A 24907-nucleotide genomic window follows, 5' to 3' on the forward strand; every position below is an offset into this window, starting at 1 on the left:
TTACAAGCTCGTGACCTCAAAACTTCATCCGCCGCCTCACCCACGCCATTCAACCCACCGGCACAGTTGCAACAATGGAGCCATTGTTCACCTGTGTCTCCAATAATGCCCATCACCTCTATACCCTACTATCTTGCATTGGCTTTGCCTCCAAGGCTACGGTTCAAATCACTCCCGATGGCCTACGATTCTCGGTAGAGGAGGGTCGCGTCATTCAGGGCCTAGCTTTCCTCGATAAATCACTTTTCAACAGCTACACTTTCAATCAGCAACCCGTCCCAAACAATCAAGCATCAACCGAAAATAATGATCCCACCGAGGACGTTACCTATCCACACTTTGTCGTTTCGCTCTCCGCCCTCCTCGAAACCTTAAAAATCTTCGGCATCAACGATCTCAACGAACCCAATGGCATTCGAGATACCAATCTTCCACAAACAAACCCTGCATCAAGTGCATTTAGCGCTCCCACGTTGCTCATGGACCGCTCGTGTACCTTGCAATATGTACAACACGGCAGCCCTCTGAGCATCGCGATCACCGAATCTGGCGTCAAAACGACCTGTGAACTAGTGGCCTATGAGGCGGAAGACGAGACCGACATCCCTCTTCAACGCGATGCCATCATCATGAAAATAATCATGCGCTCGGCCTGGCTCCACAATGCCATTGCCGAGCTCGATTCCTCAAATCCAACGATCCTGAAGCTATCCGCATGTGCCTCGCGGGAACCCTATCTTGCGCTTTCGGGTGCTGGCGGTCCATTCAGTGAATCGACAGTCGAATTTTCTGTTGACCAGCATAATGAAATTGTTGGTGGTGCCGGTCAATCCGGACCGCAGTCACAGACTCACAAGGTCTTGGCCGATGATGGCTCTTCACGCGCACGTGCAACGAGGGCAAAGCTGGCCCCAACCGTTACCGAGACTTTCCTTGTGTCCCCACCGTCTTCGATGGGGGAGCGAATCGCGCAGAACTATCGGTTTGCTCTCATCAGGAAGGCAGCACGGGCTATGTCTGTTGCGAACAAAGTTAGTATCAGGGGCGATCGACAGGGTGTGCTCAGCTTGCAGTTCATGATCGAATTGGACGACAATAATGCAGTTGGTAGACCTGTCGGTGCTGGCATAAAGGCTCCCGCGGGCCCGGTGTGCTTTGTGGATTTTCGTTTTGTGCCACTGCTTGATGAGGAGGATGCTGAATTGGATGTACCAGTTGATAATGAGTAGCTTGCCCTTTCAGATATGATGATCAAGTCAAACAGAGTATAGCATTGTGAATGAACCATAGTAGTCCATTCCCTAGCATTCCATATTTTAGACGACGGCCATGGTTAGCTTGAACTTAGAATCTACAAGTTTTCTCGTTTATTGCTAAAGAAACTTTGGAAAGATAGTAGCGGTTCTATGTGTCCGATCACTATTCACTAGAAATCAACTGCATTGGTTTGCATGACCTTCCTCGCCACCGAGGCCTGGATATGAGCAAGATGTGCTTGAACGCTAAATGCACGGCTTTACTGAGTTACTAAGAAGCTCCGCCGAAATAAATCAAATTACATAACCTGCAAGCATTATGTTAGTCTGGGTAGACATCCCAAGATTGTATAATATTATAAGCATACCTCGGCAATTGACTGTCGTTCGATGATCGACTTTTGCTTCTCATTTCGAGAAACGCGGTAGTAATAATCGCTGAAGTCGCCACATTGCATATGGCGCAGGAACTCTTCATCGTGAGTGATGACAATCAACTGGAAATTGGACTGCTGCTGCCGAGCACGAATGATATCATGGAGTGACTCGGCAAGCGAGCGAATATTGTCACGATCCAAGTTCGTAGTTGGCTCATCAAGAGCGATAAGACCACAATTGACACCGAAACATTCTGCCAGCGCAAGACGAATGATGATACTGGCCAGAACCTTTTGACCCGCACTGCAGCGGCCTCGCATGTCCATTTCCGCGCCTGACTTGACCATGCAGACCCGGTAATTGTATGAGCGGTTGCCCTTGGCATTTTCGTTGTCAGACCGAATGAGAATCGTATCGACATCTGTTCCGCGGTAGGTTTTTTGCCAGAGTTCGCCAATGATAGAATTGATTTCTTCCATCTTCAACCCGTGGTATGCCATGATTGCCTTGTCAAGGGCTCCTCCGTACCGTGCAAGATCCTCTACTGCGGCTTTTGTGGTCTCTACCTTGATATGAGATTCCTTAAATTTGGATGAGGCGTCCTTGTAGTCTGTATTCCAGTCTGCCAGAAGTTGCATCAATTGATCATCCTTGGACTTCATCTCACCCATCTTGCTGGCTTGTTTGGCAGCAAGAGCATTGTGTTCACGGGTCCAACGTTCCGACTCTTGCTTGAATCGGCTGCGGTCGACCTCGGCATTTTGCTCCTCGAGCTGTTCAACCTCTTCCATAACCTTGCCCAGAGACCGAGTGGCCTGGCGATATGTCAAATTATCCGAGTACTGCCGTTTTGTGTTTTCGCTATCCTTGAGCTGGGCAGATATTTTGTTGATCTCTCGTGTGATCTCGTTTTGGTCAGCCTCAAGCTTGGTAATCTCAGCTTCAATCTGCGTAAGCTCTCGACTACTCCGTTCGAGCTGGCTTGGGCCACCTCGTTCATTGTATGAATTGATATCGTCATTCGCGAGATCGAGTTGGTGAATACTTTCCGAGATACGGTTGATCTCATGTTGCAAATCCCGTTCACGTATGTCTGCCCGCTGGCTGATATCATCATAGCGGATCTGAGCCTGCAGCAGCTCTGGCGAAAGATTTTCAATCTCTTTGTCGGCCTTGTCGATGACTTCACGCTGCTGGGAGTTGAGTTTCTTGTATTCCTCCATCCGGACGAGCAGATCCGCCTTCTTTTCCAGTTGGAACTTGGCGTTATTAAGCGAGTCACGAACATCTCTAAGCTGAAGCTCCAGCTTGTTCATCTCAGATTGCGTCTGCTCCTTCTCGGTCGTGAGTGCTGTGAGGGTCTTCTTTAGCTCACGAGACTTTTCGTTCGCAGTTTTGAGCTCATCCTGGATATCGTCCGAAGTACGGCCCATGGAAATGTCTTCTTGCTTCGCCACAAGCTCTTCGACCTTCGACATGTTGGTCTTGATCTCGGTATCGTATTTGACAATCGTGCTGACTGTCTTGCTGAGGGCTTCAACGTCTCGCTTGCTTTCAGACACTTCGCTAACTTTTCGGTCATGTCCTTCGAGCTTGTCAAGAAGTTGGTCTCGTTGTGTTTCGCATTCTTCCTCCTCCTTTTCTAACTCTGGTATTTCGGTCTCCTTGATGCGAGTCCATGAATCGTATGATGCACTAGCTTCACGCGCAATCTTAAGTTCTTCTTCGAGGCTTTTAAGATCCTCGTCTTCAGCATCAAGGCCTGCTTTCTTCACGAGGGCTTCCAATTTCTTGGTAAAGCGTTGAAGTTCTGCTTCGGTTTTGAACGGTCGAGCGCAGGTTCGACATGTCTTCGCTTGTCTTGCTGCGTCGAGACAGTTGTTGAGGTATGTACCCATTCCAGTAAATTGGTCGGCATCTTTGCGGGCGAGGTCGTATTCGACCTGGCGTTTCTCGAGTGTTTCAGGGTACTCCGAAGGCTCTGCCTCAATAGCTTCGCGGATCTCTTTGGCATAGTCATCCAGATCTTTCTGGCGCTGCTTCAAGGTCTTCTTCGCATTCTTCAGCTTGAATTCTACTTGCTCTAACTCCCGGCTCACGCCATCACGGTCCCGCTCAGCATCCGCCAGCTGCTTGGCTTCAGTATCCACAACATGCTGAAATTCTTGTTCGAGAGTGTGGGGTTGCCAGTCCGCACCGACAACCTTCGAAAGACGTTCTCCATGAGCTCCCTTCATTGTCTGCAGGCTCCGCTCCTTCTCCTTGGCATCCTTTTTGAGATATTCTAGTTGAGCAAGTTCCTTTGCTTTTTTGGAAGATTCAACCAGCTCATTATTCAGCTTCAGACCCTCGTCTTCTAAATGCTGGATTTGAGCATTGACATCCTGGATTTTTTGGTCCCAGGAAGCAGTTGTAGCTCGTTTCTTTGCGTGGCCAAGACTCGTGGTGATGTCGTCTGACTTGGCCTCCAAAGAGCCTTGTATGCCTTCGTCAACGTCGATTTCATTGAGCTTTCTCTGGTAAGTAGCTGCCTCTCCGTCGTTTGCTGCGATCTGTCGCTTCGCGGCATTCTTGCTTTCTTGAAGAGCAGACTTCCTCTGTCCGATGTCATTAAGAATATCTTGGACTTCGCGAAGCTCCTTCTGTGCCTCTCTTTTAACACGGTCAAGAGACTGGTTCTGATCACGCAACAAACGTCGAATCTTCTGCATAAATGCATCAACATCGCTCTGGTCCATGTTGTCGTCGACTCCGCGAATATTGTTTCCGCGAGCGATCTCCGTGATCATATTCTGGCGCCTCTGTAGTTGTCGCTCGAAATTTGCCTTGTCGTTTTCGTATTTGCCGTTCTCGGCTTGCTTCAAGCCTAACCGTTGTCTGGTTTGTTCAATCTGCTCCTTGATGTCCATATAGTTTTCTTTTTGAGCTGCTTCCTGTTGTTGATACTGAATTTGTTTTGTCTCGAACTGCTCCAGGGTAGATTCAAGCCATTCATCGGAGTCATCTAGCTCCACCAGATGTCGTTTGAGGTTATCAATGGTCGTCTCGATGCTTTTCGCTTCAATTCGCTTTCCCTCAAGGGCGCCAAGAACCTGGGCATAGCTCTCGGATTCCCTCCATGCCTTGTCAGCCAATTCCGCGACCCGGCGCATCTCTTTTGACATTTGCTGAGTCTCTTCACGCAATGCCTCAATCTCGTCTTGGAGCTTGACGGATCGCTTCTCGGCTCGGTCGGCTTTGTCCTTGTCTTCTTTAGCATGCTGCTCCATGATCTTGAACTTGGCCAGCTCTTCATTCTGCTTTTTCCTCAGGCCTTTGATATTGTCGATTGCCTTGGTGTACTTCATAGCTTCGAATATCTCGTCGAACCTTTTCTTGAGTACAGATGGCTCGCTCATTGGCCACAGACTTTCATCCTGGTGACAGAAAATGACGGAATCCAAGACTGCTTTGGAAACACCTAGGTATTGGGGCATGATCTGGTCCAGCTCTGCAACTCGTGACGAGATAGACGCACGTTCACCATTTTTTACCATTACCAACTGTCCTTCGAGTGTCTTCTGTTGCCTTGTAGTTTTCTTGACCGTGAGCTGCAAGCTGCGTGTCGCAACCATCTTTGCGCCAGAGGTGCCATTGAAGGAAAGCTTCACCTGTGCGAGAACTTCTTTCTCGCCACATAACTTAGGGTCGTGGATGAAAGCTCCGCCTTTGCTATTCGGAGGGAGGTCGCCCGTTGTGGCATATTTGAGGCATTCGATGATGGTCTAGATGCTGTCAGCCCTAGGACTGTTTGCGTTTGTCGAGCGAGGCTCTATTTCTCGTACCGTTTTCCCCGATCCATTGTATCCAACGATGAGGGTTAAGGGGGTGTGGAATTGGATGGTCTCGCTGCGCGTGTTATCGAAGGAGCGAACTCTAGAAACCAAGATATATAGATTAGCACATCGCCATGTAGCAGGTATATCAGCAAGATCATACCCCAAAATCGAGAGCTTATCGATCTTTGCTATTTTTCATCATGTCTCTGATCAGATTCGGTCTGGGTGACTCGTGAATAGACCACACTTACACCTGTTGGTTAATTAGTACTGTCAAAAGTCCGCGGGGAAATGCTCCGCACTTACATTTTTTGGGTCGCGCGGCACAGCGGGCGCTTTTGGAATTTCACAAAATGTGATGGTCGTAATCTTGCCACCCACGCATCCAGTGCTAGCGCTGTTCCAACCGTCTTGGGGTGTGCTCGGTTCGTCAGTGGATTTGTGATGTATCGAGCTTTCTCCACTTGAAGCGTCGCGCCTCTGCGACACGAAGTCACGTGTACCGACCGTTATTAAGCAGCACCGACCCCCCCCACATAAGATCGGCGAGCGCAGGTTGACAGTACTGGCTCGGCTCATGTTTCCTTCTTTTTCCCACTTCGCCTTCCCAGAGCCCAGACCATCCGTGCAATTGGCACGAAAGAGTACCAAATCGAAATCTTTGGTCGAGTTGCCTTTGCCTGCTTCGTGGTTTCAGTATCCTCTCCTCTAGACCCGCCTGGCCAAGAATGGTCATTTCCGTCATACATCTATACCAGCTGTGGCTCTTGATACCTCTCCAGGGAATGCGCCCGTCGATCTCTCGTGATCCCTAAACTTCCAGGGTGGCCTCCTCTTAGCTCTGGATGCATGTTACTTTAATCTCTCGCTTTCCCTATCTGCTCCACGCACTTCTCCTTACTCGATATGGCACTGAGCCAACAACACCCTTCCTACGACAATATGCCCTTGCCCGCCCCGCCGTCCCGAACTGGCTCCAACGAGGAGAACCCGGGTTATCCTTCTTCTCAGCAATCAAATGCTCCAGGGTCGTATGGTCAATATGGGTTTCAGGGCCAGCAGCAGGGGGCATATGCCACCCCGAATGATCCAGGTTGGATCCAGCGAGTCTTGGAGGAAATGAAAGACATGCTTGTCCTACTCAGCGCGGAGGGTCGCATCAATTATGCGTCACCATCAGCAAAACAAATTACCGGTCGCTCCGCGAAACAGTTTGAGGGCACCTTCCTTACCCAATACATCCACGACGATGACAAACATATCTTTATCCGGGACATGGCCGAGTCAGTCACGTCCAATCAACCATTTCGGACTCATGTGAGATTCTCGAAGACCAACAGCACACATGGCCTCGTCGAAATCTATGGGCATCCACACATCGCGAGCCAAAACCCGTCCCAGGGCCGGAATGAGTCTAGTGAAGATCGATGCGCGGGTTTTTTCCTTGTATGCCGGCCCTATCCCAACAAAACATCTCTGCTCCTCGACTCCTTTCTGGAACATAAGATTGAAAACGCGCGATTGGTCCAACAGATTGCCAAGCTCAAACAGGAGGAAGAGGAAGAGGCAACTATAACTCGTATGCCGTATGGCAAGCTCGATGAAGATAAATCTTACAGCGAGAACCCACCTGCCACTAACCAAGTGGTCTTGAGCGATCAAGAATCTACGGAGACTGTCGCTCCCAACTCGGACTCGTCTGACGAGAACCCCACTGTCGACTTCTACTCAGATGATCCACCACGACGTCCTCAAAACTTTTCTCATATCGATGGCATTGAAGTTATGACCGGTCTCTACTATGGCGATGGCGAAAGATCGCATGGTCTCAGTACCGGTCTCAATCGGGGCAGACTGGTGCATTGTGATATTGATATCACAACAGCAGCGGACCAAGCACGCAATGCCCAAGAAGGTGACCGCCGAAAGAGACTGAAGGGTCAACACGTCTGTGGCGACTGTGGTACGGCCGACTCTCCTGAGTGGAGAAAAGGCCCTGGTGGTCCTAAGACTCTTTGCAATGCCTGTGGTCGTGAGTTGAGCAACAATCCCCGTGATCCAACATCCAACTAACCAGCATTCCTCCCTTTAGTGCGTTGGTCCAAAAAAGAGAAGAAACGCCAAGATTCCACATGAACCCTTCCTTATCAATTTTTACCTACTGGTTTTCCGGTGGCCATATGGTGGTGAATTCTTTGATTTTCTTGCCTTCTGGTCGGTCTCGTTAAGATACCCGTTTCGATAATTGAAATCTGCTTGGAGTCCACTAGACCTTTTGATCAACCTGGTGCTCACTGGTAATTCACACTTTTGCGTGAAAGCACCGAGTCGGCGGTGCTCCTGTGAATGGTTGCCATTATTTAATGAAGTCATGACTTGTTTTTATTCGAATTCGATTTGCAATTAATAGTTGTGGGCTTCTCGGTTTAAGGCAGTCTCTCTTTGCACGTTATTCATCGACATACGGTGGGATCGGATCATTGTGAAGTTTACAAGTTTGTTTCTCTTGTCATTGTCATTTGTTGATTGATAAATAATTATGGTGCTATATTCCAGCTCTTAAATCTGGAATAGCAGTCTCATGTTAAAACGCCTTCATATGATATATACGGAGTACTAAGCGTATTTTAATGCCCCGGAAGGCCATTCCTGCTCGACCAAGTCTCGTGTAGGGGGCTCCTTGAGAAAGAGGTAAAAACTGGTTGAAGTCACCGTGAGTCTTGGCCAGGAAAGAAAGGAAGAGTCGATGAAAATGAAAAGATGGTATCATGGGCGAGAGATGCTAGTTCAGAACGCATGAGCACGAATAATTTAATGCTTTGTTGCCTTCTTCGGCGGTGGCGGGAAGTACATTGGTTGGCTTGATGACCCCTGGGCCTCTGGTGTTGGCGGCTGATATGGTATTTGAGGACTCGGCATGCTGCCATTGTTCCTTAATGGGAGATCGGACGATGTGCTACCACTTCCAAGGCGGTTGAAGGCCAAATGACGTTGGGTGAAGGGCGATATTGGAGCCCCGTGTCTCACAACAGGCGAAGAGGCGATGGGAGGAAACCCAGGGGTTCGAGGAATCATCCCGGGTGCCGACATAGGAACCATACTGGGTGATTTCAAGATCTCTTCCTCGAATTCTTTTTCCACGCGCTTTTCCTCTCTCAATTCCAAGACCTTCTCTTTTTCTTCTTTCGTGATGAAACAGGAGTGAACGCTGATTCCAAAATCGACGGCATATAACACACTGCTGGAAATATTAGCTTTCTTATCCATGGTGTCAAGACCAGGTTCACATACATGACAATCACAGTAATTGCAAAGAGCGACTTGGCTTGCATGCAGTATCCAAGATTTGATTTGTGTGCAGCCACGCTACAGCTTTTTGTAATATACCACGGAGGTCCTGGCTGTGGATGCTGCGGATCCGATGTGTCGCTGCCAGCTTGATATCGAGCTGCCACGATGTAGAGTACCAATAGGCAACCGTGGGTCGCCGCTGCGATGGGAGGGAAGAAGAGATGCATCGCATGGAGGGGTAGTTTAACAATCAGCATGAATGTGCTTAGGACACCAATCACGAGATTGAAATTGGTGATACTATTATAAAGTCAGTCGCGATTCGTTCGCTGGATGTCCAGAAGATCTAAAGAAGACATACAACGATGACCACACCATGGGCGCTGAGTAGGCCCGGTGGTTGGCGGCGGCGTATAGTGCTTCATTAGGAGCGCTGTTGAAGCCGTTGTCGGCACCATCCTGCCAAAGTAACGTCCGGTACGTATTGTGCGATGCAATGCCCGTCAGGGTGAGAACAACGACCACGAAGGGGAACTCAACGGCCATCAACCAGTAGGCCAGCTTGTAGTGCCGATGCTGTCTGGGGAAGAAGAACTGCATGTTGGCGGTGGCGAGCAAGCGCGATCAACTCCGGCTGAAACACTTCTACTCCAGAATGGCGGGTGACGACAGTATTAATGGAGTTACAATGCGATTTGGCCAGGCCGGCTGGCTGAGACCTCCAGTGCTTCGCATGTAAATTCTAGAAGATGGAGCTTCTGAGCGGGAAGGTAAGAAGATCAGAACGGCACGAGTTTGGGTGATCCGGACGGTGGGCGTTAGATATGAAGTCGAGGGCCTCAGACGGCCAACCTTTCCGTCGCCCATGGCCGGACTGCAGAGAGGGGCACGAATCAGCAGCGCGAATGCATGCAGCGAGCCCTGGCAGTGTGTCTGGGAGATGCATCTGACCAATGCTTGCTGGCGGCAAAGCGCCAGCACCAACACCCCAACAGGGCTGTGGCACCAATGAGATGGCGGAATCGAGGGATGAGCTGCCGGTCGTCACACACTAGTGAGTGTGATGAGAAGGCGGATCTGCACTATCACTCCGCAAAGAACTTCAGCACACAAACTCGGACTAGTTGCATGGCGACGGGAAGCGCTTGGCGAAACGCTGTGGTGGGGAGGTCGTGTTTGTGTGATCTTGTTGCATGCATCCCGCCCCAAGTCCAAGTGCTTGTATGGAGTGAAATATGTGCTTTCATATCGATGGTGTATTAAAGGTGGTCCCATCTACATAGATGAACCCGAAAATTGAAATGAGCCCCCTGTCATCAGAGTCAGCATTTCTCTCCATAGATCAATCATAGCAAGCGAGAAAATGAGAGTTTGGTGACAGGGTTGGCAGTGTATGTAGACTGTAGGTGGTACCTTTGAATGTGATGAGAAGAAGTCATGTGGTCTCCCATCACTTCACATCACAACAACAACAGCAGTTGCATTAGCATTAACATTAGCAAGAATCCGCTACTCCACCACGCCATCACTCAATCAACATCATTGGGCGTGACTTGAGTACCCATTTTCCGGGCACATCAATATCCTTGCCCTCGGTTATACGTTGCATCCCCACTGCATTACGACGGAGTCTAATGAGAGCTTTCCGACCGTACTATCGGCCAATCCAGCGACTAGCGCTTCACCAAGGCCAACCCCAACCATCAACCAGGCAATTCCATTCGGAGAGACGTATCAAGATGAGCTCCCAGCGCGAGGATTCCATCCCGCACGAGCTACGCACGGCGGCAGAACCCCGGCAAAACCGACTATATCCTGTGCGTCTATCACATGTGGAGCAAGTCAACCCCTCCGTTCGACTACTGCAGTTCGCCATCCCTTCCCAAGAAAGTAGCGTACGTCAACAACCCATTCCAGTTCAAGAAAAACTACCTTAGTGGTCTCTTCCAAAGTGAATCTCGGGCCTAGCTTCAATTGAGGCGCCTTGGGTATCAGTGAGTGTTTAATTTCAAGCACGTAACCAAAGATGCCATCCAAACTATACTATACTACAATATCAAAAAGGAGTCAGGGTAATAGGCTTATACATTGTGCTACAGGATACCGGACAACCATTCTCTTTTTTGCCTGGTCAATGGCTAGATGTTCATATCCCATCCATTTCCCAGGCAGGCGGTTTTACTATTACGTCTACCCCTGCAGATGCTCAACTTTTACCGCCGCTTGATTTCCCACCAGGGCCGATGTTTGGCGAGGAGGCAGGTATAGCCATGGCGTCCCAAGGCCGTTCTCCATATGTGGAGCTAGCCGTGCAGGAATCTCCTTCGAATCCATCTGCCGCGTGGCTTTGGAAACCGAAGGACGATATCCTCGGTAAGGAAGTCAACATTCGCGTTGGAGGAAGCTTCGTTTGGCCACCCACCGGAGTTGAGCTCCACAAGGTTCAAAACGTTGTTTTCGTTGCTGGAGGCGTTGGTATCAAGTATGATTTCCTATCCCTCGACAAGCAACATCATTGGATCTATGCATATCCACTGGCATACAATCAAGTGTATCGGGAACAGAAGTACATACTAACACAATTTCTAGCCCACTCATCTCCATCTTGTCACATCTTAATAGCCAATCTTTTAACGCCCACTATCTCAACGTTCATCTCCTTTATTCCAGCCGACTGCCGAATGGGCTCGAAACCGCGTCATCTCAGGCTGTCCTGGAGCAGGTTCTGTTCCTATCGCGACTTCGACAGATCATCCGTACCCAGTTGCAATTGCGGAAGTTCAACATCTCTCTACAGCTTTTTCTTACTAATATCAAATCTTGTCTACTTGAGCCGCCAAGCAGCCCCTCGGACGTCACTATCCATCCACGGAGAATCGGCGAAGATGATCTCCGTGCAGCTATCACAGACAAAGATGGCGAAATGGACCCACGAAAGACGGTGTCTTATATCTGCGGACCACCTGGTATGACAGATGAGATGGTCGATCGCTTGAAGAAGGTTATTGATGATCCAGAGGGACAGCGAATCTTTTACGAGAAGTGGTGGTGAGTGCCAAGTCCAACGCCCAGAACACTTGTCCAGCACACAACTGGTCTTCAACTCAAGGCGTTGAAATCCCAAGATTGGAGCTACAGACGTTCATAAAATTGAGAGATTGGACATGTTAAATATTCAATAAAAAATAGACACCTTACAGACGCCGACCTCTTGCAGGCCACTGGAAATAAGAAAGATAGTATATGTACAGAGTAGAACGAACAAGGCCGTAAGCACAGAAGCGACAGTATGACTAGAGCAGAGCTCATGCAGAGAAGTAGACAAATAAGAAAAGAAGAAGGAGGGAAGAGGGAAGGAGATATGTTCTCTATTAATATGATTCGCTGGAACCTTTGACGGCGCCCCCGTCGACAATCATCATATCATCGAGCTTGGCCTCAGTCTGGCCCCATTCAAGACGTTTGTAGGTCGTCACACGGCCGGGGCCGATGTCGAAGTCAAAGAAGCGTATTCTTCGAACGTAATTGTCGTAACCACCGTAGCCGCCCATGCCAGCACCACCGCCGTAGCACATCCAAAGGGAGGGTTTGTCGTTGGAATCCTGGTCTAACATGCAATAGTCATTGGCATGGTCACTGAAGATATGTTATTATATGCAGGGAAGCAACCACGAAGGGGAAACGGATTTAACTTACTGTCCACCAGTAACAAATAGAACGCCCTCTTCTTCGAGAGCATTCTTGAATCCGGAATTGAATCCAGGTGCAGTTGGGGCTTCTTTCCACTGACCCTTCCAATACCTGTCTGTGCTTCGGTACTCAGGGAGTGGAATGTGAATGAAAGCCACATTCATGTGGATGTGGGAGTATTCCCGATGCTTCTTCTTCAAACTCTGGGCGGTATTTTTGAACCAACGAATCTGACTCGGTTTAATCCAATCGTAGCCCCTGAACTGGCGTTCATCGGGTGAATATGAGTGTGTGTCAAGGAGATAAAAAGTGAGAGCAGAGTGTTGGCTCTTTCCACGGTCGAGAACTTCGACAATATAGTTTCCGACCCCGTCAATATCTTCGGGGCCTGCGGTTGCAAGGGAGTAGGGCAGGTCTTCGTAAATTGACATGAGTTGTGCTCGACTCAGGTCGCCTTCGTCATCATGGTTACCAAAAATGGCTGCATAGGGAATTTTGCGGTCGACAAGAAGTTTCACGGATTTGAAAAGGGCACTCTGAGCATCAGGCGCCGTTTCTCCATTGACCTGATCACCAGTGAAAACAACCATATCAGGCTTCTCCTCGTCGAGGAGACGTTCCACGAATTCCAAGGTTCGAGGATCGGCCTCACATTTCTGCCCTGGCGTAATTTCGACAGGGACGGGGTCACGGCAGTCACCAAGACCAGTACTTAGATGAAGATCTGCCAGTTGCATGACCTTGAATTTTCCATTTTCGTTGATCCTGGGGGTAGGCCTCTTGCTTTTGGTGGGGTTTCCGCGTCGAATACTGAGACGAGTCTCCAATTTCTCTGTCCAGCCATCCAACAATAGCGGAGTATCTTTTACTTCCCAATTAGGGCGAGGATCCACAGCATCTGCGCCAAAAAGAACGTCGATATATGTCACAGCCTTTTCTGAATCGCTGGCGTGGCGTGAAGAAGATCGCTTTAGCCAAATACCACCTGGCCGGGACTCCCAGGCCTCGACCTCGCCTTTGGCGTTATTGGCGGCGCTGGAATCAGCCGGTGGAGTGAGTCGACTGATTTTCATATCAATAACGACTCGGTCATCTGGACCCAACTCCTCTTCCTTCTTCCGCTGGAATTGAATATAGGCAGTCGAGGTCCAGCCCGAGCGCAGGTAGAGATCTTTGTGGACGCGGTGCCAAAGATCGAGGTCCGTGTTGCAAGTTGAGAAGGGGTTGAGTGAGGAACATTTAATGATTGTGACATCGGTTATCACGTAGCCAGAGTAGTGCATTGGCAGGTGGCCATGGATGGACTCGGGGAGGACACGGAATCGATTATCGAGGAACAGAACAACGAGGAGGACGAATGAGACGAGTAGGCCGAGCTGTACGCCCGTACGGACCTAATAACAAAAGTCAATATCAACCAGAAGCAACGAGTACCGAAAAAGGAGGCCATACGAGCCGGCGAGCCATGATGAAGCTGGTATCACCCTGGCAAGGACTTGGTCAAGAGGTGGGAGACGCAATGTCGCATGATGCCACCCACGTTGAAGAGGGATAAGATCCAGGCCACGAGAAGACCGTTATGTTCAGTTAGCTTACAGAGCCATGGAGCCACCAAAAAAAAAGAGAAAGAGAAAGTTAAACAAGCAGATAGTTGTTTTGGAACAACGACACTCGAGGCTGGGCCACGCCTGGACCCGCAATCACAAGGCGGTCACCCCAACTCCTGAAGTGTTCCGCCTCCCGTCATTACTCTCTCCGCTTTTTTCCCAGTGGTACACCAAAGTGTTACCAAGGTGTACGTAGTATAATTAGTATTCTACATATCAGATCAATATTGGAAACTGAACCCATTGGTCTCTATTTCTTTATATTCAACCATTGGTTTTGTGCAATTATATCATCTAAGTCATCTAAATACTGGTCATCGACCATCAAGGAATGGCCGGTTCATTTATAATCCTCCCAATTTTCTTAGGTTCCGTCGAATCTATGCACTCTTGGTGGCGACATCAGCGGGTGACACTTTACCAGCAAGGATATCTTGAGTGGTCGACAGGATAGTAGACCAGTCCTGGAAGGTTGTGTAGGGCATGCCTCGGCGCTCGCAGAAAGTCACCAGATCTATAAATAAGTTAATTAGTTCCTGATGCCACTCCGCGAGAGATGCTAGTCAACATACCTTTACCAGCCTTGGCAAAAAGCAGATTAGTCTCCGCAGCAGCCGACAAGTCGGAGACGCCGTCACCGGCGTACAGAAGAACTGGGCGTTCACTGTCAGGCAGAGCAGCGTAGGGCTTGATCTCAATGGACTTGTCGTGGCCGAAGTGGCTAGAAGCGGCAGGTGAGCACTACCATTCAATACAACCCCAGGTTGGAAGGCGCTTCAAAAGACATACCTCTCGTCGTGGTACTGGATTTGCCAGCCACCCTCGCTGTTGATATCCTTACCGTCGCGGGGCACCACCTCGTTGCAGACGATGTGAAGGTGGTTGCCGGGCTTGTGGCCGAGGAACTTCTCGAGCAGTGCACTAATGATGGGCTTCATGCCGGAGGACAGGATAACGATAGGAACATTGTTGTCACGGGCCCAGTAGTAAAACTTCTCGAAATATGGGTCCAGCTTCATGTTCTTCAAAAGTGTAGCGATGCACTCGTCGTAGGGGGTCTTGATGCTTGAGAGCATCTCACGGAAAGCGTCCCTAGTTGCGAAAGGGGACAGAGTCAGAACAAGCGCCTGGCACAGTTATAAGATATTTCCATTCTTACCGGAACCCAAGGGTCTCGTTGAGGACCTTCTCGTTCAATTGTTGGCGGCGCTCGCGGCCAAAACCGAGATTGTCAATCTATGCGAACACCGTCAGTCGAGGAATGCGAATATGGGGTAACGAGACACGGACCATGAAGTCATTGCCTGCAGAATTTATCAGTATGAGCACTCAATTCCAGACTCAGGGTTGAATAGTTCAGTACTCACTATCGTCGACGGTGATCGTTCCGTCGAAATCAGTGAAAAAGATCAACTTAGGCTGGGTAGCCATGTAAGGCAGCGCGGTAGAACCCATTGCGATAGATGAATCAACAAGGATCACTGGAAATGTGTGAGACAAAGAGGTGTAAGTTGTGGACAGATTCAAGATCAACGATTGCGTAGAGGATGAAAGATCTAAATGGAGGGGTCCCCGGTGAGCGGCGAGGGGGAAGCCGGGGTGTGGAACTCGGTGGGTCACCGCGGGCTTTTGGGCGCCGCAGAGAGATTTTCCCATTTTGGATATCTTAAGCTCCAGCCATGGCCCGTCTCCTCCAGTCATTGCAGCGACTACTAGGCGTGACTCCAGCTGTTGGTCCTGCTGGCCCTCGGTCTCGGTCCTTTGACCCTAATTTCTCCATCTTTCGAGGTACGCAGGCCCAGATTGACTGCTCCATCCCAGTCTGTGGACGTTGGTTAACAGAGACGCGCAGAGGGTGATCGCATTGTGCTTCACAATAAGCAACCGGTGTTGACGAAACCATTGAAGAAGGGTGACAAGACGAATCTTCGTCGCGGACATCTAGACCATGATCGTGTTATTGGAAATCGTGTTTGGGATAATGTGCAGGCTCACAAAGGTACGCAGGTGTACCCTAGCGATGGCGATCGACGTGACTTACCAAAGAACAGGTCCGGACGTTCGACCAAGTCTTCCAACACTAGATGAATACGTTGCCTTGACACCTCGCCATGTGACACCGGTATGCGCTTCGCCTGATTGAACAATTGGATGGATCCCAGTCGAGACAGCTGCTCACGCCAGTAGATCTACCCCCATGACGCCAATTTGATCGTCTCCCTTCTCGACCTCCACCCCAATACCCCGGCCGCAGGTGTGAACGAACCTCAGATAGAAATTCTTGAATCCGGCACCGGCCATGGTTCCTTGACTCTGCATCTTGCGCGTGCCATCCACGCCGCCAACTCGACTCCGCCGCCTCGGCCATCGAAATCCCAAATCCAATTTCTCGAAGATAGAGCTAAACGACCAGGAGAAGAGGACTCGGAACAAATTGAGGGTGACCAGGCTCAAACTGCCGATGTCGATACAGTGCAGGAGGAGTGGGATACATGGCGAGCGCAGCGCAATGCAATCATTCACACTGTGGACGTCTCTGCCAAATTCTCGAAGCTTGCCGAGAAGAACGTGCAGGGATTCCGTCGTGGAATGTATGGTGGAGATGTTGATTTCTACGTGGGCCCGGTTGAAGACTGGATTGCAGAGCAGAAGAAACAGCGTACCAAGACCGGCGTGTTATCTTCGTTGACAGGAAAAAGCTCGGTCGAGCCGTTCCTGTCACACGCGATCCTGAGACATGCCATCTGCGCAACTTCGAATCCCGCATGTTGCGCCTATGCTGAAACGTGATGGCTTCCTCGCTGTCTTCGTGCCGAGTATTACTCAAATTGGCGACTGCGTGCGCCTGATTCGCCAGCACCATCTGTCTCTAGTCCAAGAGAGGGTGGTGGAGCTCGGTATGGGGATCTCTGGCGGCCGGCAATGGGATGTTCGACTTGCGACGAGGAAGTCTGGAGCCGATCCTGCCTCGTGGAGTCCATCTGCCGAAGCCGAAGCCGACGATGCGTCGGCTGACCCCGCTGTAGACTCTGTCGAGATCCCTGTTTCTGAAACTCCATCCAAAGCAGATGAGATGGTCATGGTCTGTCGACCCAAGGTCGGACTGCGGACCATGGGCGGCGGCTTTGTAGGGATCTGGAGACGTATTGAAGATCTCCCCATCCGGTGATTTCTGATACATGCCCTTGTCTCCATTGTACTATACCATTTGTATCAACCTGTAATACCACTAACTTCTGTCGAAACCATCACCATCAATGTATAATAGATACTACTAGTCACATATATGAAAGTTCAATCCTGAAAATATGTTCAAATTGCCCACCTAGTATCTCTCCAACCTTGGAATTTGGAATAATCACAGCTTAGACTGGTTCTCCCCAGATTTACCAAGAATCCAATTCGAAACATCGCGGCAGAACTGCGCCCTAGTCTCCGGCAATTCGGCCTGCAATTTATGATAAGCACCCTCGTACGAAGCGAAAACGACATCTCCCTTCTCGGCCAGCAACTGAGCCAAGCGCTTCGTAGCCGGGTGGCTCGTAATGCGATCCTGATCGCCATGAGCGAGCCACATGGGTAGAACATCAATGCCCTCGAGCTGATTCTTCGACAAATTCTCCAGCCACAACCCACGATCAAGCATGCCAGCCAGACCGCCAAAAGTTCCAGTCTCGTGGCACAGGTCATCGGCCTGGAAATCAGCTATCACTGATTTCTCTCGAGATACATGGGCCGGGTCGAGGGGGAGTGGCGCTGCATCCGAGGCAGAAGCTTCGCGACGACTCGACCGGCCGTGACTACGAAGCTGAAAGGGCGCGATGCAGGATCCAGTGCGATGAGCGGCGACAGTACGAGCAGACCAGTGAGCTTGGGCTGCGCGCCTGACTGGCGGTATGGCGAGTCTGGGTGCAGTACATAGTTCAGTACTTGGCCCCCGCCCATACTGTGGCCTGCTAGGAAGAGGGGTATGCCCTGGGCTTCAGCGTATGTGGCGACGCTGGTGATGAATGAGTGCATGTCGGCGAGGACGACTGTTGTGCTGCCACTGTTACCACGGTCTTTGAGGCCGTTGAATGTGCGGCCCCAGCCTCTGGTTCGGAATGTTAGTTAATTTTTGACTCTTTTGACAGATATATTATCAGGCCAAGAGACATATCATAAATTGATGGCTCTCTACGGGACCTGTTGCGACACATACCGCTGATCAAAGGCTCTCACCTCGATTCCAGATGCGGCAAGGGTTGGGAATAGGTCATAGTGGGTGTTACCTGATTAAGTCAGAGATTTGTTTCAAATTGTGGATTCTCTTGTGTTTACCGATGGGAACTTACAGTGATCACTGAAACCATGAATAAAGACCAGGATTGCGCGAGGGGATTCACTTGTCTTAAAGTCGGTCAGATCGGTATCCTTTCAAGGGGTTGCAGCCTGGACCAACCTTCCAAGTCTTGGAGTATGCTTTTAGCCCATCGGGCAGAGTATGGGTACCTTCTTCAGTGGACATCGTTCGGATGGATAATATTGGAAGGCTGTTGTGAATAATAAAAGTTGTGGTGGATTAGAAGCTTAGGGTGTCTGATAGTATGTTTACCGACACGGTTGATCTGACATGTGATGAGGTGTGGAGCTGAGCTGAGCTGAGCAGTCAGCACTGGGCTTGAACTTGAAAGCGGGCCTGGGGCCAAGAAGATCTAATACTAGTAGTAGTACGTCTGAAGTACTATGTTACTACTGCTTACTACTAGTTACTAGGAATTTAGTGAAAACTTGGAAGGCCATGCTCTATTCTCAACTGGATAGATAGTATGGCAGGACATGGACCAGACAACTCCCATCGCCGGTAAAAAAAACAGACGTAAACAAAAAGACATCAAAAGAGCAAACCCGCAAAGCCCTTCGGCCACCTGTTCCACCTGAACACCAACCCCCGCCCTAAGCGTCGTGAAACCGTTTCAGATGACGTTAGAGATTAGGTGAGATGAAACCGAGAGATATCAGGATAATACCCATCAGGAAGAGCAGTCGAGAAATGGGAAAAAAAGAACAGGGCGTGGGGAGAGGAGGGAAGCAAAGTACCTCGTCGGATCGGCTATTTAACATAACCTCTTCAATGGGCTAGCCGGTACGACTGAGATATGCTTGAAAACAAGAGGTTAGAGGAAAGCGAGGCGGAGAGAGAAGGATGAAAAACAGGAAAGGAGACGAGTTCATAATCACGGAGGGAGAGAAAAGAAAAATAGAGAAGGAGAAACGACAACAAGAAAGATAAGTAGAAGACAAGACGTAAGGCAATAAGACAGCAGGCCAAGTAACCCACCACCACCAAAGATTCCGAAATGACAAGCACTAAAAAGGAGAAAAGATGAGAATTCCGACTACACAAACACCCGTCTCGAAAGATCAATGCTCCGCATCAGTGCCGTTGGGGCCCAAAATCAGCCTCCACAACCTTACCCCGTTTGCCCTTAATAGTAAACTCCGCGAACAATGCGACATGATCAGAAGGAAAATGGAAATTGGGGAATCCAGGAACCCGTCGAAGGTATTCCTTGTCCACCTCTCCAAGCAGCGCCGACACATGCAGTGTATTGGAGGAGTACCACACGTAATCCAGAATGTCTTTGAAGTCGGGCGTGTAGTTGGTGAAACTGAGTTCCCCAATTGAAGCGTATGCCGATTTCAGCTTGAACGGGTGTGTCATACCAACCTTACTCAGGTTGCCGTATAGGCGCTTCTCTAGATCGGGGTGCGACTCGATCAGACGTCCACTGGCAATCAAGGTGTATGCTGCGGACCCAGGCGAGGAATTGAAGTCACCGCACATGAGAAGCGGGATTTGGTCGCCGCTGGAATACTCCATAGAAGGTGCAGGTTCCACAACAGGGGCTTTCTCCGAGCCAGTTTCAGCTTCAGAAAAACGGAATGCAGTCTTGTCAGTGCAAGGAGGCCACTTGGCGTAGTTGTCTGAAAGCTTTGTGATTTCTTCCATCAAAATGGCGGTTTGAATGAGCTTGACATCCTTGAAAGCTGGGTCCCAGTACAGGTGAGCATTCACAACCATGAATCGAGCGCCTGTCTGTCGGTTCTCTAGGAATATGACAACTGCAATATGATCCTTCTGCCACAGTCGATTGTAGATGTCATCCTGTCCCTTGGCATCCGGTCGCCGCACAGCAGTTTGTCCAAAATTGATCAACTGTTTGTCCAGCAGAATGTACTTGCTTCCCTTGAAGAAGGTGGCACATCCATCGATGGTCTTGGCATCTTCTTCTTGCATGCCCATTGCACGTCCGCGTGGCCAATAAACACCCTTATAATCGTTGTATGCAAGTTGCTCGCGGAAGAAATTGTTGTAGCTTCCTTGATCAACCTCCTGCAGACAGACAATGTCCGAACTATGGGATCGTAATTCGTTTAGGATGAGTTCCCGGCGAAATTCCCAGGAAAGTACACGGGCAGGAGCATAGCCATAGTGGGATGCGGTGGCAGAGGAATCGCAGAGGGTGTTATAAGATAGGACTGTGATCTTCTCGGCGGGACTGTTGGTCGTGCTTGCGGTTTCATCGAGGATGACCCAATCACGGTCAGGGGGTGGGATATGAACTGAGAAAAGAAAGAAAAGAGAAATCAGTCGATCTGCATGAGAAAACCTGGCATGCGATGATTTAATAACTTACCTGGAGCCTCTTCTTTCAGGTATTTGATGAGGGCTTTCGTCCCATCCTTCATCAACTGAGATTTGAGGACCTCATTGAGTGGATTGCCTTCGATTCCCAGGGTGTCCAGTCGGTAGAGATAGCCTACTTCGTAGGGAAGGGTGCGGATGTTGTTATCAAAGAGGAGGAGGTTCTTGAGGTTGGAAAGCATGCCGATTTCCTCGGGAATCTCGGTGAGGTCATTGCCGGACAGGTCAAGGTGAGTGAGCTTGCGCATCTGTCCGATCGCAGTGGGTAGGGCCTTCAACTTGTTGTGATTGAGATACAGCTTCTCAAGGAAGTTGTAATTGAAGAGAGTGGGAGCCATGGCGCGGAGGCCCTGACCACCAAAATCAAGCGCATTCCAACCTTGCCGCGAGACTGCTTTCTTTGCGGGTGTCCCATTCCGAGCTTCGTTACCATTATCCGAGGAGTCGGTTTGGCTGGGCATGATTTGGATACCCTTGGACTGCTGCGCCATGATCCGGGCGTAGTAGTGGGGAGAATTGGCCTGTCGTGACTCAACGTGGAGTTGAAGTTGCCGGGCCCAATGCTCGCTGATCTGATCGTCCATATCGTCATCTACCGCGGTCGGCCCTCCATTCTGAAGGTGGGAAGTCGTGAAATGAGGGGTCGTTGTGGCCAAGGCACCGCCGGAAAAGGTGTGTTGGGGGATATTGTGCTGAGGTTGGGCATGATGAGGGTGGTGATGTTGCTGAGTGTGGTGGGGGTGATGAGTTTGCGACTGATACTTGTTGTTCATCTGCATGGCAAACCGCTGATGGCTCTGACCGCCATTCATCATGACATGCTGTGGATGGCTCTGTCCGTACATAGTGAGAGGGTTCAGCGCGGCTGATTGGTTTACAGGCGGAGATCGAGAAGGAGAAGGAGTGTCGTGGCTGAACTTCAGTCGACCCGGAGAATTGGTCCCGTTTGGAATGGCGTGTCGTTGGTGCGAGTGTTGCTGCGGTTGTGTTTGGAAGTAGAACTGCCCGGCCCCAGGCTGCTGGAACCTGTAGGTACCATCTGCCATCTAACGGGGCAGACGAGACCGTGGTTTATTTCCCTGGCGGACGACCGGGGGGGCGGGCGAGTGGCAGAAGGTTCGGTGTGGAGCAGACGAGGAGAGGAGTTGGCGATCGGTTACGGTCTCTTCTCTTCTTCCACATAGGGCCCTGCAGCTGAATCACTCCTTATGAGAGAGTAGAATTGGAGTTTAGCGGCCACAGCAGACCTTGCGCGGAGGTGTGAGTCGCAGACCGTCCCGGTTGGGATTCGGCGATATCGAAAGGGCGGGAAGTGGGATGTGTCAGATGGTAAAGACGACAATCTAATTAATTGCCGGAGAACGGTTAGATTGAGATAGCTTGAATAGTTGAAGCAGCACGGCCAAGGGTAGACAAGTACGTACGATTGTCTTGTTGGGAGGGGCGTTGATAGCAGGGACCAGATGACCCAGCTGGGTTGGAGGTTTGAGAGGCGGGAGATCCAATCACGTGATACACACCGGATATGACTGTGCCAAGAAACCAACTTGAAAGCAACCCTGTCGGCTCCCATCGTGTTTCCGCAACGGTTTCAACAGAGCCTTTCAGGCTGAGTATTTTTGGTGAATGGTATTGATGAGCCATCATCTCAAGATTCTTTGAAGAGTTCAGTATCGGTTTTTGCTTCTGTTACCACACTAGATTCTAGAATCTGATTCACTTACCCACGATTTACTCCGTGCTATGAAGTAGGAAAATTAACACAATAAGGTTCAAAGAAAATATACCAAAAAATGTATCTCTTTGTTTGCGATCCGAATTTTGGCTGAGGATTTGGAGGACTATCTGTCCTGGTACCTACTTTTAGTGGTAGTGGTACCAGTTAGGGTACTAGTAGTAGCTGACCACATGAGGCGAGCAGTCGTTTTTGATAGAACCATCTCACCATGAATTAGTAAACTTACTATTAGGAATCCGGCGTCAGGTTTGTATCATATCAGTATCAGTGTAATTTAAATTATGTTCCACTGCTCACTGCTCACTCATCGAAATGGTCATTGACCTAAAACCTTTGTTCTGGCCCTGTCAATACCTAGTTATAGTGCTCCCGATTATCGATAGCGCCAACCTTTAGGAAAGGACTACCCTAGGATCGGAGAGAGTGATAATGTGTAATACCCTTGGGTAATCGCCCTCCGCGCCTTATATTATACGAATCTTCTCGTCGTTAATTGAGATGTGTCATAGTCCTCGATTGATGTATAGTACATATGCGGATTCACGTCATTTCTAATTGTGTACTCCATCGTTAGATCTTTCTGTACGACACTTCCAAGGATGTGTGTTTGGAGCCTGCCATTCAGGGTGTCGTCTTCTCGCTTAGTATGTACATTTATCATATAATAACCAGCTACTACTCTGTGGTAGTGACTACGTGCTGCCCCTGCTCCTCCTGGCACCCCCAATTACCCTAAAGAAGCCCCTCGTTATCGGGAGGTAATCGTAGCCCGTTTCCCCCGGGATTCTGCCGATGCACTAACAAGCGCTCGAAAGTATAAACGCAGCTAGTAATATCTCCAAACTCATCGGCACTATCGATCTCGACTACCCCAAACCCCAAATGGTAAATCCCAAAAAGAGGCGTGAATGACCTTCTCCCATTATTGTCGATCACGCAGCCCCACCCCCTGCATTTCGCCTCTCTCGCTGCCACCAATCCCCCGTGGACGGCTGCCTGTGGGAAAAGTCGCCATTGTTGAGTTGGCAAGGCCCCCGTGGTCACCTGTGAGCCCCCGCTAATTGCCGCCACCGCCAGGCTTCTGATTCATATTCGCGTCAAACTCAGCGAATCAAGTGGTGGCCAACACAGCAGGTGAAGAATCTGACGAGTCCACACGAGTACACTCTGGGAAGTGCGTAAGCAAAAGTACTGTCGATCGGCTACCTGGCTGGTTCTGCAGGTACCAATTTGTGTTGGCAGGGACCCAGGAGAATGGTGGAATCGGTGGGGGAGTGTCAATAAGATGCCGTCTGCCAACGTCAGAGCGCAGGGATAAGACAACCGGACAAAACAAAGGCCAGGCCTGAGCAACGGAGAAGAAAATCAACCGCCATCAGGGCACGGGGCAACCCGGTATCAGATAGAAAGGCGAGGCTAAGCCCGGGCAGTCGCTAGTGATGCGCCGGGTACCTGAGAATTGGGACGACGGTGGACATGGCGGGCAGGGATCTCCGTCTGAGACAGTATGGATCCGTACGGAATACTGTGACCATTCTATGTACAGTACGGAGTACTCAGGAGGAATCCACAAAGCAGTCTTCACCCTAGAGGGTCTATCCATATGATTAGGGGGGTCTCCGTACTCTGTAATCCGTACTCCGTACATAGAGGTCGGATGTATGGAGTAGTAGGTCCATGCTGGACTTTTTGCTGTGATACATCGCATTACATCCTCGGTCTCTGCTATCCGAGCATCAATGCGTGAACTTCACAACGAAATGCCGAAGACAGTTTCAGCCAGGATCTACCCCGATGTCGCACGTGTCAACAAACGCACGCACCGGACGGAGACCCCGGCGAGGATCCTTCGGGTCGTGGCGACCCCGCTAGAGGGGCAAAGACTGAAGATGAGGAGGCGAAAGGTAAAAGTGTCAGCTGAACATGCCATTTGAGAGGGGGATAGGTCAATGGGATGGAGTATTGTGTACTCCGTACTCCATACTCCATACGTAGACATCGTATTCCATTCAACATGTCAGATACTGGAATACCAGGCTCCGAGACAGACATAGTTCGGAGCTGCATACACAATATGATGTCTCCGTACTCCGTATACCCATGCATAGTACCGAGTATGTAGTCAGTTCGATTCGTTTACCTATTGCGGCGACAGAATCTCTGGAACCGGGGGGGGCTCTAGCCGGGCCCAAAGGATCGTGTCGAGTAGATGATGTCAACACTAGCTACTCCGTACAGTCGACACGAGAGTATCGATGGAACGGAGTATACCTAACGAATGAATTTCTCGAGTATGGATTCCCCCTAGCCTGAGACTCAATAGTGACTAGCAGTCCGGAGTACCCGAGAATACCACCGACAGTCTACACAAATCACTAATACTCCATTACGTGAAGGAGCTAGCTCCCCTTCTAGCCCTCGAGTGGATACGGTTCAATGCC

The 24907-nt window shown here is 49.9% G+C and overlaps 10 protein-coding genes across 10 annotated transcripts; 4 read left to right on the top strand and 6 right to left on the bottom strand.

Moving 5' to 3' along the window:
- Positions 1–74: 74 nt before the first annotated feature.
- On the top strand, positions 75–1229 carry N7533_005885 (putative DNA repair protein Rad1; the record flags this gene model as incomplete). The annotated part of the gene is made up of 1 exon (XM_057102535.1): positions 75–1229. One exon carries the CDS (start codon positions 75–77, stop codon positions 1227–1229), a length of 1155 nt encoding a protein of 384 aa, XP_056962165.1.
- A 326-nt stretch (positions 1230–1555) lies between these two features.
- Positions 1556–5990, bottom strand: N7533_005886 (MRX complex DNA-binding subunit; the record flags this gene model as incomplete). Its single annotated transcript, XM_057102536.1, has 7 exons — positions 1556–1564; positions 1625–5398; positions 5459–5549; positions 5613–5640; positions 5704–5705; positions 5759–5932; positions 5980–5990. 7 exons carry the CDS (start codon positions 5988–5990, stop codon positions 1556–1558), a joined length of 4089 nt encoding a protein of 1362 aa, XP_056962166.1.
- A 368-nt stretch (positions 5991–6358) lies between these two features.
- N7533_005887 (GATA transcription factor LreB) lies at positions 6359–7588 on the top strand (the record flags this gene model as incomplete). Its single annotated transcript, XM_057102537.1, has 2 exons — positions 6359–7484; positions 7545–7588. 2 exons carry the CDS (start codon positions 6359–6361, stop codon positions 7586–7588), a joined length of 1170 nt encoding a protein of 389 aa, XP_056962167.1.
- A 675-nt stretch (positions 7589–8263) lies between these two features.
- N7533_005888 (uncharacterized protein) lies at positions 8264–9343 on the bottom strand (the record flags this gene model as incomplete). Its single annotated transcript, XM_057102538.1, has 3 exons — positions 8264–8693; positions 8744–9043; positions 9105–9343. 3 exons carry the CDS (start codon positions 9341–9343, stop codon positions 8264–8266), a joined length of 969 nt encoding a protein of 322 aa, XP_056962168.1.
- A 1139-nt stretch (positions 9344–10482) lies between these two features.
- Positions 10483–11795, top strand: N7533_005889 (FAD-dependent oxidoreductase; the record flags this gene model as incomplete). Its single annotated transcript, XM_057102539.1, has 3 exons — positions 10483–10638; positions 10843–11225; positions 11333–11795. 3 exons carry the CDS (start codon positions 10483–10485, stop codon positions 11793–11795), a joined length of 1002 nt encoding a protein of 333 aa, XP_056962169.1.
- Positions 11796–12114: 319 nt separating this feature from the next.
- N7533_005890 (uncharacterized protein) lies at positions 12115–13900 on the bottom strand (the record flags this gene model as incomplete). The annotated part of the gene is made up of 3 exons (XM_057102540.1): positions 12115–12379; positions 12440–13827; positions 13886–13900. The coding sequence occupies 3 exons, from the start codon at positions 13898–13900 to the stop codon at positions 12115–12117; spliced, it is 1668 nt and encodes a 555-aa protein (XP_056962170.1).
- Positions 13901–14420: 520 nt separating this feature from the next.
- N7533_005891 (putative Phosphoserine phosphatase) lies at positions 14421–15696 on the bottom strand (the record flags this gene model as incomplete). The annotated part of the gene is made up of 6 exons (XM_057102541.1): positions 14421–14554; positions 14613–14761; positions 14830–15132; positions 15200–15276; positions 15331–15344; positions 15408–15696. 6 exons carry the CDS (start codon positions 15694–15696, stop codon positions 14421–14423), a joined length of 966 nt encoding a protein of 321 aa, XP_056962171.1.
- Positions 15697–15719: 23 nt separating this feature from the next.
- Positions 15720–17209, top strand: N7533_005892 (tRNA (adenine-N(1)-)-methyltransferase; the record flags this gene model as incomplete). The annotated part of the gene is made up of 5 exons (XM_057102542.1): positions 15720–15828; positions 15893–16039; positions 16092–16162; positions 16228–16826; positions 16858–17209. 5 exons carry the CDS (start codon positions 15720–15722, stop codon positions 17207–17209), a joined length of 1278 nt encoding a protein of 425 aa, XP_056962172.1.
- Positions 17210–17398: 189 nt separating this feature from the next.
- Positions 17399–18547, bottom strand: N7533_005893 (uncharacterized protein; the record flags this gene model as incomplete). The annotated part of the gene is made up of 5 exons (XM_057102543.1): positions 17399–17848; positions 17896–18133; positions 18242–18311; positions 18375–18429; positions 18482–18547. 5 exons carry the CDS (start codon positions 18545–18547, stop codon positions 17399–17401), a joined length of 879 nt encoding a protein of 292 aa, XP_056962173.1.
- A 909-nt stretch (positions 18548–19456) lies between these two features.
- On the bottom strand, positions 19457–21774 carry N7533_005894 (CCR4-Not complex 3'-5'-exoribonuclease subunit Ccr4; the record flags this gene model as incomplete). The annotated part of the gene is made up of 2 exons (XM_057102544.1): positions 19457–20646; positions 20721–21774. 2 exons carry the CDS (start codon positions 21772–21774, stop codon positions 19457–19459), a joined length of 2244 nt encoding a protein of 747 aa, XP_056962174.1.
- Between the last annotated feature and the right edge of the window lie 3133 nt (positions 21775–24907).

The sequence above is a fragment of the Penicillium manginii genome (assembly GCF_028828005.1).
Source record: "Penicillium manginii strain IBT 31320 chromosome Unknown utg000004l:1.0-7231830.0:1.0-7236170.0, whole genome shotgun sequence".
In the NCBI taxonomy this organism is placed as follows: domain Eukaryota; kingdom Fungi; phylum Ascomycota; class Eurotiomycetes; order Eurotiales; family Aspergillaceae; genus Penicillium; species Penicillium manginii.